Source organism: Pinus tabuliformis, chromosome 2_1 (genome assembly GCF_031772625.1).
Source record: "Pinus tabuliformis cultivar Carrire ecotype Pingquan chromosome 2_1, CPIR1, whole genome shotgun sequence".
NCBI classification, from domain to species: domain Eukaryota; kingdom Viridiplantae; phylum Streptophyta; class Pinopsida; order Pinales; family Pinaceae; genus Pinus; species Pinus tabuliformis.
Window position 1 is genome coordinate 482,169,264 of NC_142299.1, and position 17,040 is coordinate 482,186,303.

At 36.6% G+C, this 17,040-nt stretch overlaps 1 protein-coding gene across 1 annotated transcript; it reads right to left on the reverse strand.

Annotated features, from left to right (window-relative positions):
• Positions 1-12,178: 12,178 nt before the first annotated feature.
• Positions 12,179-16,763, reverse strand: LOC149201001 (uncharacterized). The gene is made up of 4 exons (XM_089402840.1): positions 16,204-16,763; positions 14,998-16,099; positions 14,588-14,896; positions 12,179-14,425 (listed from the first exon to the last, which is right to left on the reverse strand). Exons 1-4 carry the CDS (start codon positions 16,689-16,691, stop codon positions 12,290-12,292), a joined length of 4,035 nt encoding a protein of 1,344 aa, XP_089258966.1. The 5' UTR covers positions 16,692-16,763; the 3' UTR covers positions 12,179-12,289.
• Positions 16,764-17,040: the final 277 nt, after the last annotated feature.

Consider the following 17,040-nt stretch of genomic DNA (forward strand, 5'->3'; position numbering starts at 1 on the left):
GAAAACTTCCGGGTGTTCTGCATATTGCTGCATTAGCCAAAAATCTGATTTTTGTAAGCAAGTTGGATGATGCAAGTGTAAAAACAGTGTTTGAGAAGGATACCTGCAAGATGGTCCGGGGGGCACTGGTATTGATGCGGGGAGTTCGAATTGGAACTCTGTACAAGCTACAAGGTATCACTATTGTTGATGGGTGCAACAGTTCCGTGGTTCCTGAAAGTGGAGCAGAAAATCTAGTGGTCTCTGGAGAGAAGACCATGCTATGGCATCAAAACCTTGGTCATATTGGAGATAAGGGCATTCGAATACTTCATGGTAAAGGTATGGTAGAAGGTATGAGTAATAGCTCTCTGGATTTTGATTTCTGTGAAAATTTTGTATATTGGAAGCAGAATCGGGTGAGTTTCCCCTCTGGTGGTAAGAGGGCGAAACAAATATTAGAGCTTGTGCACAGTGATGTGTTTGGACCTGTGAAGGTTCCAACACTGGGTAAGTCTGTGTACTATGTATCATTTATATATGACTTCTCAATGAAGACATGGATATATTTCCTTAAGAATAAATCTGAAGTCCTTGACAGGTTTAAAGAATTTAAGGCTCTAGTGGAAAACCAAACAGAGAAAAAGATAAAGGTGATGAGGACAGATAACGGTGGAGAGTTTTGCAGTAAGGAATTTGAAGAATTCTGTAAGAAGTGTGGTATAGCATGGCAGAAGACTACTCCATATACACCTCAGCAAAATGGAGTTGCCGAAAGAATGAACAAGACATTGATGGAAAGGGCAAGAAGCATGCTTAGTGGTGCCAGGTTAGGACAGGAATTCTAGGCAGAGGCGGCGGAGACAGCATGTTTCCTGGTCAACAGATCACCTTCATCAGTGTTGGAGGATAAGACTCCACAAGAGGTATGGACTGGTAAGAAACCCTCTCTTTCACTTCTGAGGATATTTGGATGTGATGCATATGTACATGTTCCAAAGGAGAAACGAACCAAGTTGGATAGTAAATCTAAAAAGTGCATCTTTATTGGGTATAAGGATGGTTTAAAGGGTTATAAGCTTTGGAACCCAGTAACAAGGAAGGTTGTGTATAACCGAGATGTGGTGTTCAGAGAGGTGAAATATGTTATTAAACATGAAGTCCAACCAAAGGAACCTGAGAAGATAGAGTTTGAGCTAAAGGAGGAAGAATTAGACTCTACAGCAAAGGAGGAATCAGAAGATGAAGAGCCACAAACTCCGGGTGTGACAAGATCAATTTGAGAAAGAAGGCAACCAAAAAGGTATAGTCCATCTGCTTTCTATTCAAATTTTGCTTTATCTGTTACTGATGATGATCCCAGAACTATGAAGGAAGCAGTAGATTCAGAGGATGAAAAACTCTGGAAAGACGCCATGATTGATGAAATGGCATCTTTGCACAAAAATGAGGCTTGGGATCTGGTGGAGTTGTCAGCTGGAAGGAATCCCATTGGTAGAAAATAGGTGTTCAAGAAAAATACAAATGCAAAAGGAAAGGTGGAGAATTACAAAGCTTGGTTGGTAGCAAAAGGTTATTCCCAGGTGCCAGGAATTGATTTTGGTGATATCTTTTCTCCTATTGCCAAGGTAACTTCTATTATATTACTTTTATCTGTTGTTGCTGCTTTTGATTTTGAGGTACAACAGATGGATGTGAAGACAACATTTCTTCACAAGGATCTGGAAGAGGAAATCCACATGAAACAACCTGAAGGCTTTGCGGTGAAGGGTAAGAAAGAACTAGTATGCAAGTTAAAGAAGTCTTTGTATGGGTTAAAACAGTCACCAAGCATGTGGTATCAGAAATTTGATACATTTATACGGGGACTTGGCTTCACCATAAGCAAAGCAGATCACTGTGTGTATTTTAAATTAATTGGTGACCGTGTTATTTATCTGGTCTTGTATGTGGATGATATGTTGCTAGTTGGAAATGACAAAGAAATTATCCAGGATTTGAAGACCCAATTGTCCTCCAAATTCGACATGAAATATCTTGGTGCTGCAAACTCTATTTTGGGCATGGAAATTAAAAGAGATCGGGCAAAAAGGAAGCTCTGGTTAAACCAGAGGAAGAATGTCGAGACAATACTGCAAAGGTTTAATATGCAGGATAGTAAACCGGTGAAGGTTCCTATTCTTGTAGGTGTGAAGTTATCTGCTAAACAGTGTCCCAAGACACAAGAAGAGGAAGAGGACATGTCTTGTGTTCCATATGCAAGTGCAGTCGGTAACTTGATGTATGCAATGATCTGTACTAGACCAGACATTGCACATGTAGTGGGAGTATTGAGCAGGTTTATGTCAAAACTAGGGAAGGGGCACTAGAGAGGAGTGAAGCGAGTTTTCAGGTATTTGCGTGGCACTGGTGATTATGGTTTGTGCTACCAAGGAAGACCAGGATTGGATAGAGTGCTGGATATTCGTGGCTCTGTTGATGTAGACTGGGCTGGAGATCCGGATCAAAGAAGATCTACAAGTGGGTATGTGTTTAACATATTTGGAGGTGCAGTCAGTTGGATGAGTAAGAAACAATTTGTAGTGGCACTATCAACTACAGAGGCATAATACATGGTAGCCACTCATGCAATCAAGGAAGAAGTTTGGTTACAGATATTGTGTTCAAGTATAGGGTTAGTACAGGGAGCTATAAGAATAGACTGTGACAGCCAAAGTGCAATTTTCTTGGCAAAGAACCCTGCATATCATTCAAATACAAAGCACATTGATGTTCAGTATCACTTTGTGAGGGATATGATAGAAGACAAAAAGGTGTTGGTGGTAAAGGTGGACACTTTGAAGAATACTGCAGATGCATTGACAAAATCTGTGAGCTCTGATAAGTTCTCTTGGTGTAGAGAAACAATAAGCATTGCAGAGCTGGATAAATGACTAAGCTCTCTTGTGGCCCCCTGTGGAAAGAAAACAACAAGTGGGAGAACGTTGGGTTGTGTTATGTTCTTTCCACTACTAGCCCACGTAGTTAACCCGGGGGTTAGAAGGGGGGTGGAGCCCCCCCTTCGTTGTGCCGATTGCGTAGTGGGGGGGAGTTAAAGGGGATTTGAGGGGTGCAAATAACCCCACTCTATGGGGTCCGGGGCATCGCCCTGAAAAATTTTGGTTTTGGACTCTATATTAGGTTGGGTGGACCTACCTATGGTTTTATGCATGTTTTTCACACATGGTTTTGGACACGATGGTTTTCGGTCCATGGTTTTGGACGTGATGGTTTTTCGGTCCATGGTATTGGATGCTTCGGCATGTATAAATATGTATTGTAACATTGAAAGGAACATAATGAAAAATCAAGCTGGTAGTCTCAGTTTTGGGATCCAGGGGAAAATCTCTGTGTATATGTGTTTTATGTGTTATGATCTCGCATTGTTTATTTTTTGTGTTTTAGAATTCGTATGCAGGTAATTTCTATATAGGGTTAAAACCTACAATTTCCTCTGCATATTGTAATTTTTTGTTTGCTGGAAGCATCAATGATACAAAGACATTTTGTTTAAGTCTTGGAAAAGCAAGAGTTAGAAAAAATTAGATTAGATAATTGTTTTTATATCCTTCCTTAATGAAAAAACCTGAAAGAAAACACAATAATATTGTGTTTATCTTCTAGAATAAGTTTCTTGGATTGTCACTGTTACTTGTTCTGATAGTAGTCACATTAAGAAGTGAATTTTATTTTTAAATTAGGAACATATTTTAGCTTTCATTTTGGAATGTACTTTGCAACTAGTTTAGAATATTATTATTCTTTCTTTTAGAGCTAGTTATAGTGCGCTCTAGCCTTGTTTTATTACAGTATCATAATGTTGTAAATATTGTATGATATTCTAACCTCATAACATTAATTATTGAATTAAGTAGTCTAATCCTAATTTATAAATACAATATATAAATTAGTATTCTTTATACGTTATTTACTTACACTGAAGTGATATCTCTTATTGTTTGTTTATATTGAATCAAGGTTGTTACATTTCACTTATTGAAATTTGATTTAACTATTGTAATACAATTTACGATAAAGATAATTTAGGTTAGTGTAGGATAATTTTAGTATAGAATAGGATTAGTATTAGTCTTCTTTTATGGATTCAATCCTTCTTCGAAAGAAAGGATCCACTGCTAATGGAGTCGTTAAACTCGTCGAGGGTAGATATCCCAAACATCTTGGGCTATTAAAGAGCCTCAATCCAAGCTACATCTCCTTTGTTGACTTAGGCATGCAAATGCCCACCTCCACAAAACTCTAGAAACGTTTTTCACAATTATGAGTTTTTTCTCAATTGTCTCAATTATGAAATAATTATAATCTCATAATTATAAAATTATGACAAAATAATTATGATAAATAACCCAATCATGTAATTTCACCCTTTTAACATGGAATAAATCTCACGTAAGTAAAATAAAAGGTGAAAGGAGATGAATTTTAGCCAGAAACCAAGGTAGGTTGAAATTGGGTTTCTCTCACTACAATGGAGTGGAAAATAGGGTTACAACATATGCCCCCTAATGCATGAGTTCGAAAGAGAAACCGATGGCAAAAATAAATTACAACAAAACTTAAAGCTCAAAATGGGAGGAAGGAGCCAAGAATGTGAAGTTGGATGAGCAAAAAATGTGAAGTTAGATCCAAGGATATCAAGTGGTGAAGTCTCAAATATGCTGATAAGACCCCCAAGGTAGGCATACCCATGCTCAGTCATAAAGAGATACTAAATACTTGACATGAAATGATAAGACATGGCCATGGACAATACATAGTGGATTTGTGTGAAACATCAGAAAGATCATAGCCACCAACAAATACATCTATGTCACAATATACATCAGTAGGACTATGGACACATAATAGATAGGAGGTGTCCCAGGGTAGTCCTCAAAGTACATAATGAATACATAACTCCAACGCAACCTGGGAAGGATGACATATAAGAGTGAGATGTCCCTAACCAACGGTCTTCTACATAACCCTAATGGTACAAATCAACAACATGTAAATATATGTGTTGATGTCTAGCATGGTAAAAATCGTCTGATTATTTGTCAATGAGATGTACCATTCATAGACAAGAGGAGACCCACCAATAATGAAAATGGACCCCAAGGTACCTAGTACAATCCACTAAGTGTGAATAGATTAACTGATGCCAAACACTCACGAACTCAACGATCTAGAGTTAATGATGTAAACCCATTTTCAATTGCAAGGGAACCTACCATTGAGGTTTGTAAGCTCCAAGGTACTACTAGTTACTATATCAAGCTCTTGGATAATGATTTGAAGTCGACAAGAGAAGATTCATTGAAGGAGGGGCTTGATGTATCCCCCATAAATCAAAATGGAACAGACTAAGAGATGTAGTAAAGTCGACAAGAGAAGATTCATCGAAGGAGGGGCTTGATGTATCCCCTATCAATCAAAATGGAACACACTAAGAGATGTCGTAAATAGATGAATTCATGAAGTGATGAAGTACAATTGACACGGGGATGGATAACACAAAAAGGTCAACAAGCAACTGCAAATGGTCGACACAGGCTGAGACTTCCCTTGAACATGTACCAGCATGAAAAAAGAGTGACTTGGAAGCATGACTAATGATCACCACATAATATCATGAAACAACACAAGAGGCATTGAAGCACGCTCCATAGTTACTGGAAAAGTAACTAGCCAGAGGAGTATACAGACTCATATGTATGGTACGACTCTTAGGCAAGCTAAAACCCAACTGTAATATAATGATGTAGAAAGGTGGCATGTTCAAGGGCGACGTGATTGACACTGCCATTTTGATAACTAACATAAACGAATGTTCCCTTCCCATTTTCTCCTTTTAGTCTCCTTCATGGTTTAATGAGCACAAAAGAGAAGATAAGTATGTTCTGTAGGTTCCTTTTTTCGTAAGTTTTAACGACATCGAAAAAGAGATAAAATTACACTGATACCCTTCTCATGGTTTAACAAGATTTGAGAATGGGAAAGAGATCACTCGTTGACTTTTAATTTACTTAAAATATAAGAAAGGATAGAAATAAGTTTAACGAGTAATGAAAAGAGACCAAAATTAGCTTAGTGTTTTCATTCATTAATGAGGATAAAAACAAGGCAAAAAGGAGCTTGGTGTCATTCAATATTTAACAAGCATAAGAAGGACACTAAGGAAGCTCGTCCTAGAGGAACAAGTGGTATAAAAGGTAGTAGCTAGTGTCGCTATGATGGAACCACGCAAAGCATAAGGAGACAAAGAGACTAGCTTAATAAAACCACTCATCATAACAGTTCCTCCAAGAAAGGGTAAAACACCAAGTGAAAGTGAATAATAGGAAAAGCAGATGATGACAATGGAATTACGAAACCAAGCCTCATCGTGCATAAATAGGATGATATAATGTGGCAATCATGATGGATAAAGCATGGAATTCTCTCGGGGTAAGGCCAGAAATAGGACAAAGAAGAGGACATAAGGCTTAGATTCTAAATCCATGGCCTATCAAAAGGAGGGATTCCAAAAGAGAATAAAAATGACACTGCGTGAACACCAAGAGGGAAAGAAGGTGCTAAACTAGGATATCCATGTATAAGAAGGCTCTAATGTCAAATTACGACATGCATAGAAGAGAAAGTGGCTAATGTCACAATTTGACAGGTTCAGATCTAAGGCATAATGATGGCACTCACAGTTGATCATGCATTGGAGATGGCGATATGGGAATTACCCCTATATTCCAATTTAGAAAAACACACCTAAGGTCCAACATATGTCACAATAAAAAGCTACCCTGTCCTATAAAAACCATCCAGAATGTGTAGAACCAGGGTTAAATCACATAATGAAAGAGATAAAACATGGATGAGGTAAAAACATGACTATATATATATAGAGAGAGAGAGAGAGAGAGAGAGATTATTTTCATAATTTTTTTTTTTGTATATATGATGTACTAAAGAAGAGCTTGCATCACACATCAAACCAAAAAAGAGATAAATCATCACACGCTCCTATGTACAATATGTACAAGCGTAACTTAGTCTGATAGGTCGCGTCAAGGTGTGCCCATTGTCGGGCACAGGCCAAGAATTTCCATACATTAACTCATGGAGGAGTGGAGGTACCATATGGCACAACATGAAGGGCCCATGCCATGGAAAATTGAATTTCCTGATTCCTAAAGGTTGATGATATTAGGGAAAACCTAGAATCATAGCGTTATTAGGAATGACCCAGGGACATACAAGGTGAGTGGTCTCGTGAGCTAGTGGAGCTTCTGGACAAGGGTTGTCAAGATGTAAATGGGGTACACGACACTTGTTGACATGTGGAGAGAAGTTGGACAATTCATTGGCAAGTTGAGCATTAGAAACTCAAGACTTGACACGGTCCAAGGGTGACACTTCCAAGGAGGGTCGAGGAGAAGCCCTTTGGGTCGATTCAATATTTTATTTGCCAATCTCCACCTTTTCCAAATCGGGGAGACCAGAGACATCAATAAGCATAATCTCCCTAATATTATCAATAAGTGTATCATAGGAAAATACTATATCCCCACCCCTCATTGGTTTCTAATATCTAACTATGTCACAATGTTATCATCAACCAAAATCTTTGCAATAATTATATTCATCTAAATCACATTATAAAGAAAAATTATATAATAATAATAGATATTTTATTGATTTTTTAAAATTTGATCTTCCAAATAAAAACTTTAATAAATAAATAAATTATTTCTATCTATACATTAATAAATAAATAAATTATTTTTATATATTAAAATTTCATCATCATTTCCTTAAAACTTATTAACATGCAAAGCTCGAATCCATGTTATATAAATTACATACTTATCAAACTTCCCAAATCAAGATTTTAAAAATGAAGTTCTCTTAATTTTTTTTTGGAACCTTTTTCAATGTTAGAGGAAACATTAGAAAATAGTTTAGTTAATCTTTGAAGTTACGTTTGTGAATGATAATTTTAAAAAATCTATTTGTAATCCACCTCTAATTAAGTTTTGATTATAAGTATTTTTCTACCAAATTACAAAGATGTGAAATGAAAGTTTTTTTCTTCTTACCTTAGGGCATTAAAAAGGCCTAAAATATAAATATCGACATTTTTATATTGTAGGTTAAAAAAAAATATTGTATTTACATTTTTTAATATCTTTTAATTAAGTTTTGATTATAAGTATTTTTTTACCAAATTACATATAGTATTTTTTTACCAAATTACAATGATATGAAATGAAAGATTTTTTCTTCTTACCTTATGGCATAAAGGCCTAAAATATAAATATTGATATTTTTATATTGTAGGTAAAAAATAAAATTGTATTTACATTTTTTAATATTTTATTGTGTAAAAATTGTAATTTATGATATTGTTAATTTTATAAATTGGATAGATGATATTAAATCATATAAAAATATTAAATATTATTGGTGAAATTTTAAGGTAAAAATGAGCATTTGAATAAAAGATGATTAAAAATTTTTAATTAAAAAAAAAAATCAATAAAAATTAGGATAATGATGTTGTCCCTAGTGTAAAATATTTGGGAGGGAAAAGAAGACAATTTTTTTTAAAAGAATCAAAGCAAAGATATGAGACAGGGGTGACTATAATCCACAAAAGAAAAAGATAATCCTAGATAACACAAAAGAGATATCCCAACACTAAGACAAAGACACAACCAAAGAAGCTTAAACTTGCTACAAGTATAGCCCCAAATTGAGAACCAAAAGCACCAAATAGGAATGCCAAGATAGATGAGATATAATGAAAGTTCAAACCATGGATTACTTTTCTATGAAGAAGTTTCAAAGGCTAAGACAACTGAGTGGAAAAATGGAGTTTCAAAACTGAAGCCTTCCACACCCTCTATGAGACCCTAATTTCAAAATGCTTAAGCAAAGACTCCACCACTATAATAAGGAACTAAACATTGATATGATAATTTGTGCATAAGAAAACAAGACCAATACGACCAAGATGCCAAAGGAATTGATGAATGCCACTAAAATTGTCAAAAAGTACTTCTCAGAGCTTATTCACCGAATGAGGAGCTTGATAAAACCAAACAATGTTAAATATGAATGAATTTGTGGCTAATCATAATGATCATGTAATTAGAGGGATTACTTTTATCTCCACTTTTAAAATTAGGAACAATGAGGTTTTGAGTTCTAGGTTTAGGAAAACCCTACTTGACTACCAAATTGAATGGATTTTGCATGTGACGAATAAGGAGAGGGCCCTCCAAATTTTAAGATATTGGCTTGGTAACTTTTGATGTGAATCTTATCTTTCCTTTTGCAAGTGCTTAACCCCAAACTTTATATATTTTATGACAAAACTTCATCCTAATAGAAACATTTAGAATTTTTTCCACAACCAAATGGGATTTAGAAATATTTTTTAGGTAAGAGTTCAAGTTATTTAGAGGAATCATACTATTCTCTTTAATTTTAAAAGTCAAAATTTGCCTCTATAATCTTTTAAGATCTAACTTTGATAAGTGCAGAAGCTTCTATTGTTTTATGTTTATGTAGTGCCTTTTTTTTTCTTTTTAATTAAGGCTTTGTATCTTTTTATCTCATCCGATTTTAGCGAACCATTAGAGACATCCCTAATAGCTTCTCTAGCACTTTTACACTCATTGACATACCAATGATTGGCTATTCTATTTTTCTTTTTACATAACATCTCAATAGATAATTTGTTAATGGAAGTAGAGAGGGTTGTCATAAAATTATGATAGAGGTTTTCAATATTGTTCTTATACAATATGACATTTAATTCATTATTTAAGTGTTTCAAGAAAAATTAACATTATTTTTTGTTTAAAAGGAAAGTACTTTAGTTATCAAAGTTTTCTTCAATGGAGATTTTGTGCAGGATAAAGTTCAAAGTTGAAGCCAAAGGTCGATGGTTGAAGTTAGACTCATGCTCATTTAAAAGGTTAAAATTTACTATTTATTTGTATATGGATGGGGATATCACATAGTCCATGACACTACTACCTAGTTCATGGATACAAATCATCTAGTTAGAAATTTACCATCTCATTAGACCATTGCAAATTATTAGATATTGAGAACTATAAAGCTCAATTAGTTCAGTACCAAATAAATTCTCAATCGGGGCTTCATAGATTTTTGCACCTATTAGCTAAAGCAAGGTCCTCATCTAACTAAAGAGGATTAGGAATCGAATTATTGTTTAGAAAAATAACTTAATTCGCTGAGTTACAACATTAAAGCCTCTTAGCAATGGGATAGTATCTTTAATTCTCATATTGTAAATACCTTGTTCTATGTTTGTAGGGACAATTTTTATCTAGGTTGTTTTTCTTATAGAAATAGAATTTGATGGGCAAGAAGTAATAGATTGTTATATAAATATTGTTGGCATTAAAATCTTAAATCTCCCTCCAAATGTATTGATTGAGAATGTGTATTTATTATAAGTCAAATGTGAGAAGAAATGTGCATTTTATGTAACAAGCATATGCCTCCAATCCCTTTATGAAGGATTTGATATTCAATATCAATCACAATACAAATCCTTCAATGTTAAGAACCTTAGATTCTTCATGCTTACAAGCTTCAACCAATAATACAATACCAATTTCACTCAAAATATAAATTAATATATGCCATTTGTTCCATGGAAGACCAGGAAGAGGATCTCAAGTATACCAAATTCCTATTTATTTTTTACCTTTAGTATTTGTATCTCTAATAATAACTTTTTAGTTCCTAATTATTGTTTGCTTTCCTTCTTCCTTAGTTTCTTTAATTTTTTCGATTTACTTAGTTAATTCTATTTCGTCTTTTGGAATGCAGTATTTTCTTTATAAATATTTTGGCCTCTTTTAGGCTTTGTAATTTTGCTTAATATACTATATTTATGGTCCTTAAAACTTCACTTACTATAATCAACCTATCTTTATATTCAATTATTTTGTCCAATCTCTTTATTTTTATGAAATAAGTTGTCTCAATATATAATTTATGTTTTAATTCTTGTTAACATATCTTTTATCTTTCAACACTTCAAAAAAAACAAAAAAACAAGCTAATAAATATATAAAATAGAACTATATTTCTTTATATTTAGATTCCTTCACTCTTGCAAACATGTCCCGTTCTTTTTAAAAATAATTATAAAATATAATGGAAAATTAAATCACTTTGATGGTGATATAAAGTATAATAAGTTTCCTTATGTTATAGCCAGTTATAAAAAATAACTATATCAAATCATAGCAAACAAATTGGAATCCTTTATTTTAGAGATAATAGAAATATAAAATTGTTTTATAAAACAAAATAGAGGAGATTTAATTATATTATAATTAGTATATAATACATTATTGATGATAAAATGATTATTTATTATTTAATATTTAATATTTAATATAATAAATTTAATTGATTTATTATGAGTTTCAAATTTTGTTATAATTTATTTATCTGTAAAACTTATTTTACATGTATGAATTTATTACATTTAATTTTTTATTTTTTGAAAATTTTCAAAATAGATGTTACTTCCAAAATTAATTTGTTAACGAAATTACAAAGATGTTATATTTTGTTCAAAAAGTAATTTACACTGGCTTGAATTTAACCATTATAAAAAAAAAAAGTAACATCCTGAAAACTAAACCATTAATAATCTCTTTAAATTGGTGCCATAACCTAAATAAAATATTAAATATATATTTTTAATTAAAATATAATTATTTTAAAATTTTAGTTTTATCATTTACTTTTTAATACTAATCTAAATGTTCAGTAAAAAATAGACCATATTAAAAATTATTTTCCATAAAACACAACAATAAAATTTAAACTACCTCCTCTTTAACCTAATTAATTGAATTTCTTTAAATTTTTATCTAAATTAAATTACTTTGCAATTTTAACAATAATCAATCAAATTAAATTACTTTTAAGACCCTGTACTCACACATTAATTAAATTAAATTAAATTTCTTTACAGTATCAATTAAATTACTGTTAAAACCCTGTACTCGCATAAAACATGTAAATATGCTTGTTATAATAAGCACGAGGACCATGATGTGAATATAATTGTCTAACACTGAATACTACTCGGACAGCGGTGGGTGTCTATTATTGAAAAAAACAGAACATAAATAAAAACATATTTATAAGCGTTATGACCGTCTGTTACAGTGATCTAATTATTATCACTTCAATCCTCCACTCAGCGGGTCCCCTACTCCCACACAGGTCGTTGTAATTTAGGACATTTTGAGACATCTAGCGTATCCACCAACCTTAAATCTTCAATGCCTTCCACTTCTTCTAACTCAAGGCACCCTCCAACAGTCATTTCCTGAAGCTTTGTCGCGTGCTGCAACCCCCGGATCCTCCTCAGCTTCACACATCCATCTGCGTAAAAGCGCTCCAAGGATACCAACTTTTCCATGCTGGGCAGTTCCTCTAACTCTGAGCACCTGTAAACACTTAGGATTCTAAGATTTGTCGTCTGCTCCAACCCTTGTATAGTCTTAAGCTTCTTACATTCGGCTGCCCACAACTCCTCCAAGGATACCATCGTTTCCATACTTGGCAGCTCTTCTAGCTCTGCGCAGAAACAAACATTTAGGAATCTGAGCTTCGTCGCCTGCGCCGACCCCCGTATGCTCTTCAGGCTCACACAGTTGTTTGCCACCAACTCCTCCAAACATAAAAACGTTTCCATAGTTGGAAGCTCTTCTAAATGGGAGCACCTAGAAACATCTAGGGATCTCAGCTTCGTCGCCTGCGCCGACCCCCGTATGCTCTTCAGGCTCACACAGTTGTTTGCCACCAACTCCTCCAAACATAAAAACGTTTCCATAGTAAGCTCTTCTAAATGGGAGCACCCAGAAACATCTAGGGATCTCGGCTTCGTCGCCTGCGCCGACCCCCGTATGCTCTTCAGTCTCACACACTTGTTTGCCACCAACTTCTCCAAACATAAAAACGTTTCCATAGTTGGAAGCTCTTCTAAATGGGAGCACCCAGAAACATCTAGGGATCTCAGCTTCGTCGCCTGCGCCGACCCCCGTATGCTCTTCAGGCTCACACAGTCCTTTGCCACCAACTCCTCCAAACATAAAAACGTTTCCAAAGTTGGAAGCTCTTCTAAATGGGAGCACCCAGAAACATCTAGGGATCTCAGCTTCGTCGCCTGCGCCGACCACCGTATGCTCTTCAGGCTGTAACAATTCTGTGCCCGCAACTCCTCCAAACATAAAAACGTTTCCATAGTTGGAAGCTCTTCTAAATGGGAGCACCCAGAAACATCTAGGGATCTCAGCTTCGTCGCCTGCGCCGACAACCGTATGCTCTTCAGGCTGTAACAATTCTGTGCCCGCAACTCCTCCAAACATAAAAACGTTTCCATAGTTGGAAGCTCTTCTAAATGGGAGCACCCAGAAACATCTAGGGATCTCAGCTTCGTCGCCTGCGCCGACCACCGTATGCTCTTCAGGCTGTAACAATTCTGTGCCCGCAACTCCTCCAAACATAAAAAAGTTTCCATAGTTGGAAGCTCTTCTAAATCGGAGCATCCAGAAACATCTAGGGATCTCAGCTTCGTCGCCTGCGCCAACCCCCGTATGCTCTTCAGCCTCTTACATCCGTATGCCCGCAACTCCTCCAAACATAAAAACGTTTCCATAGTTGGAAGCTCTTCTAAATGGGAGCACCCAGAAACATCTAGAGATCTCAGCTTCGTCGCCTGCGCCGACCCCCGTATGCTCTTCAGGCTCACACAGTCCTTTGCCACCAACTCCTCCAAACATAAAAACGTTTCCAAAGTTGGAAGCTCTTCTAAATGGGAGCACCCAGAAACATCTAGGGATCTCAGCTTCGTCGCCTGCGCCGACCCCCGTATGCTCTTCAGGCTCACACAGTCCTTTGCCACCAACTCCTCCAAACATAAAAACGTTTCCATAGTTGGAAGCTCTTCTAAATGGGAGCACCCAGAAACAACTAGGGATCTCAGCTTCGGCGCCTGCGCCGACCCCCGTATGCTCTTCAGTCTCTTACAGTGTTTTGCCACCAACTCCTCCAAACATAAAAACGTTTCCATAGTTGGCAGCTCTTTTAAATGGAAGCACCCAGAAACATCTAGGAATCTGAGCTTCGTCGCCTGCGCCGACCCCGGTATGCTCTTCAGGCTGTCACAATACCGTGCCCGCAACTCCTCCAAACATAAAAACGTTTCCATACTTGGCAGCTCTTCTAGCTGGTGGCACGCTAAAACATCTAGGACTCTGAGCTTCGTCGCCTGCGCCGGGACCGGTATGCTTTTCAGCCTCACACATCCGCTTGCATGCAACACCTCCAAAGATGCTGGCAACTGCAGAGGTGCGTGCAAAAGCAAAATGTTCACTCGTTACCACCACAAGTAATATCATAATTCACATTATCATAACCTTACGAATTCTTTTCAAACGAAAATGTTGTGGGACAGTAATAGCTACTAAACATACAAACGTCAACATAACAAATTTCTACTTACTGATGATTCGCATTTACGGTCCAACAATGTTTCTAATTTGCTTCCATAAAGTTGTAGAACCCTTAATTTCTTTGTAACCAACGAAGGCAAGGAAGAGTAGGGACATCTGAGCCACAATAGATTTGGTAACAATAGATTTGGTAACTTCACCCTCGTCAGGATGCGTTCCAAGAGAGAGCCTTCAATATGAAGAATTTGCAACCTCCTCAAAATGCGGTTCCAGCCATCATTTTCAGTCTCAATAATGTCACATAGATCATCGCCACCAAATTCGCCTTCAACCAGCCGAATTCCCCGCACGGTGATTTCCTGTCCATAGTTGAAAAACGAATGTTATGGCTGGTTCGTTCAAAAATTCGTACCACGATTTTAGTGAATAATCTTAAAAAAGAGAATGACTAAACACTTACAAATGATTGTTGTGACAAATAATCAATAACCCTTTTTGTCTGCCAAAGACGATGTGGCGACGAAGTAGCAGCAACCTCTCTTCCCAGGTCTCTTACGTGGTCGTGCATACGTATACAATTCCAGTCGTCCACTTCTACAAGAGACTTGTCCTGCAGATTTAGAAACCCTCGCTTTCCTCTCCAATCTGATCCGTTCCATATGCTTATGGCCGAATCCCTGTTTTCACCCATGAAAAAGCACGCGATATCTAGGAATATCTCTTTTTCCTGTTTATCGAGTGAGCAATAACTTCTAAAAATTGTCTTCTGTATCTCACTGGGAAGTATTTCTTTAAGATCCTCCAATAAGTCTTCCCACTCGGATATTTCTTTATCATAAAGTAATGCCCCAACTATTTTCAGAGATAAGGGCAATCCATGGCAACATTCTAAAAACTTATCTACTAGATGCTGAAACGCTGGAGGCGGATCAGCTTGGCTGAAGGCATAGGAACAGAAGAGCTCTTGGGAGTGCTCTTCATTCAGCCCAGATAGCTTATAAATAGATGAATCTTCAACTCTTGAGTTTCTGAGAACACTCCTATCTCTAGATGTAATCAATATTAAACTCCCTGAATTAAGATTATCAGTTTGGACAGGCAAAAATGCATTCACCTGGTCAACATTATCGACATCATCAAACACTATTAAAGTGTCAAAACATTTCAGAGGCTCTCCCAGCATCTCTTTACCTACATGAACATTGTTTACCTGCTCATCCCTTCCATTCAAGGTCTTAAGGAGTTGACCCTGTAACAAATGTAAAGACCCCTTACTTGCATGATCTCTGACGTCAGCTAAAAAACAGGATTTGCTATAATCTGATATTTTCCTATTGAAGAAAAATTTTGCTAACGTTGTTTTTCCTACCCCACCTAACCCTACAATCCCCAAGATCTGAGGTTTCCTGTTTTCCTCTTTCTGCAACAGCACTCTATCTTCGAACTCTTTGAGCTTTGAATCCAACCCTATTGGATAATCAGCCACGTGCAAGACTGGCCTTCGCACCATTTCTGACAGACGTTTAACCAACTTATCTAGCAGCTGCAGCTCCAACTCCTCACTAATTATTCAGAAACAATAAGTAGACCTAGTGAGAAACAAATGTCTATGTCTATTTATCAGTATAAAACACAACTATATCGATAGGGAAGGTTAAGTTCTCACCCATTGCACGTCTCCAGCTCCAAACCGCTCTTATTTGCCACTTGATGAAGTGCATTTTCCCATTCTTTAACAGTGTTGGGATCATGTCGCCCCTTCGTTTCATGTGATCGCAGGGCTTGACCATAAGAGTCGTTTATCCACCGAACTTGAGCGGGAGTGACACGATAAAACACAGGAACTATAGGAGCTTTTGACTGTAACATCATTACGAGCTCGTTCAGGCACCAAGATGACTCAGCATATCCAGGAGAAAGGATCGCCACATGAACAGAGGCGGTTCTAATAACGTGCTCTAATTGAGAAGAAATTTCGTATCCCACTTGCATCTCCTCTTCATCGAGAAAAGCCGTCAATCCTTTCTTTTGGAGGCGATCATACAGACGTCTGGCGAGGGTTTTCTTCACTTCCCCGCGATGGTTTATGAAAAATTGGTAGGATCTGTAGCTAGGATTAGCCGCGGCAGAGGTGGAGGATGAGGATGTAGCCATTGCGAACTGGAAAACAAAAATGAAAGGTAGTAAGCTTCGATACTATGGACGAAATTTGCAGAGGTGTAGACAAGTGAGGGCTTGTAAAGCGCGAGACCGAGGGAAACACTGGCTCTAAATATTAAACCTTCACCTGCGGTTTATGCAAGGTTATTTTATGCACCTGTGGTTTATACGTAGGTATTTTATAAAATACAGAGCATAGTAACCGACATCGAGCATCAAATTTCAACGCATTTTTGAAACCCCACGCGCATTCAACTAAAGGTAAGACGCAAACAGGCCCCACACGCAATTGGAGGTAACACGTAGGCCCCATAAGATGCTCTGCATGTCATGACAGCGTTAA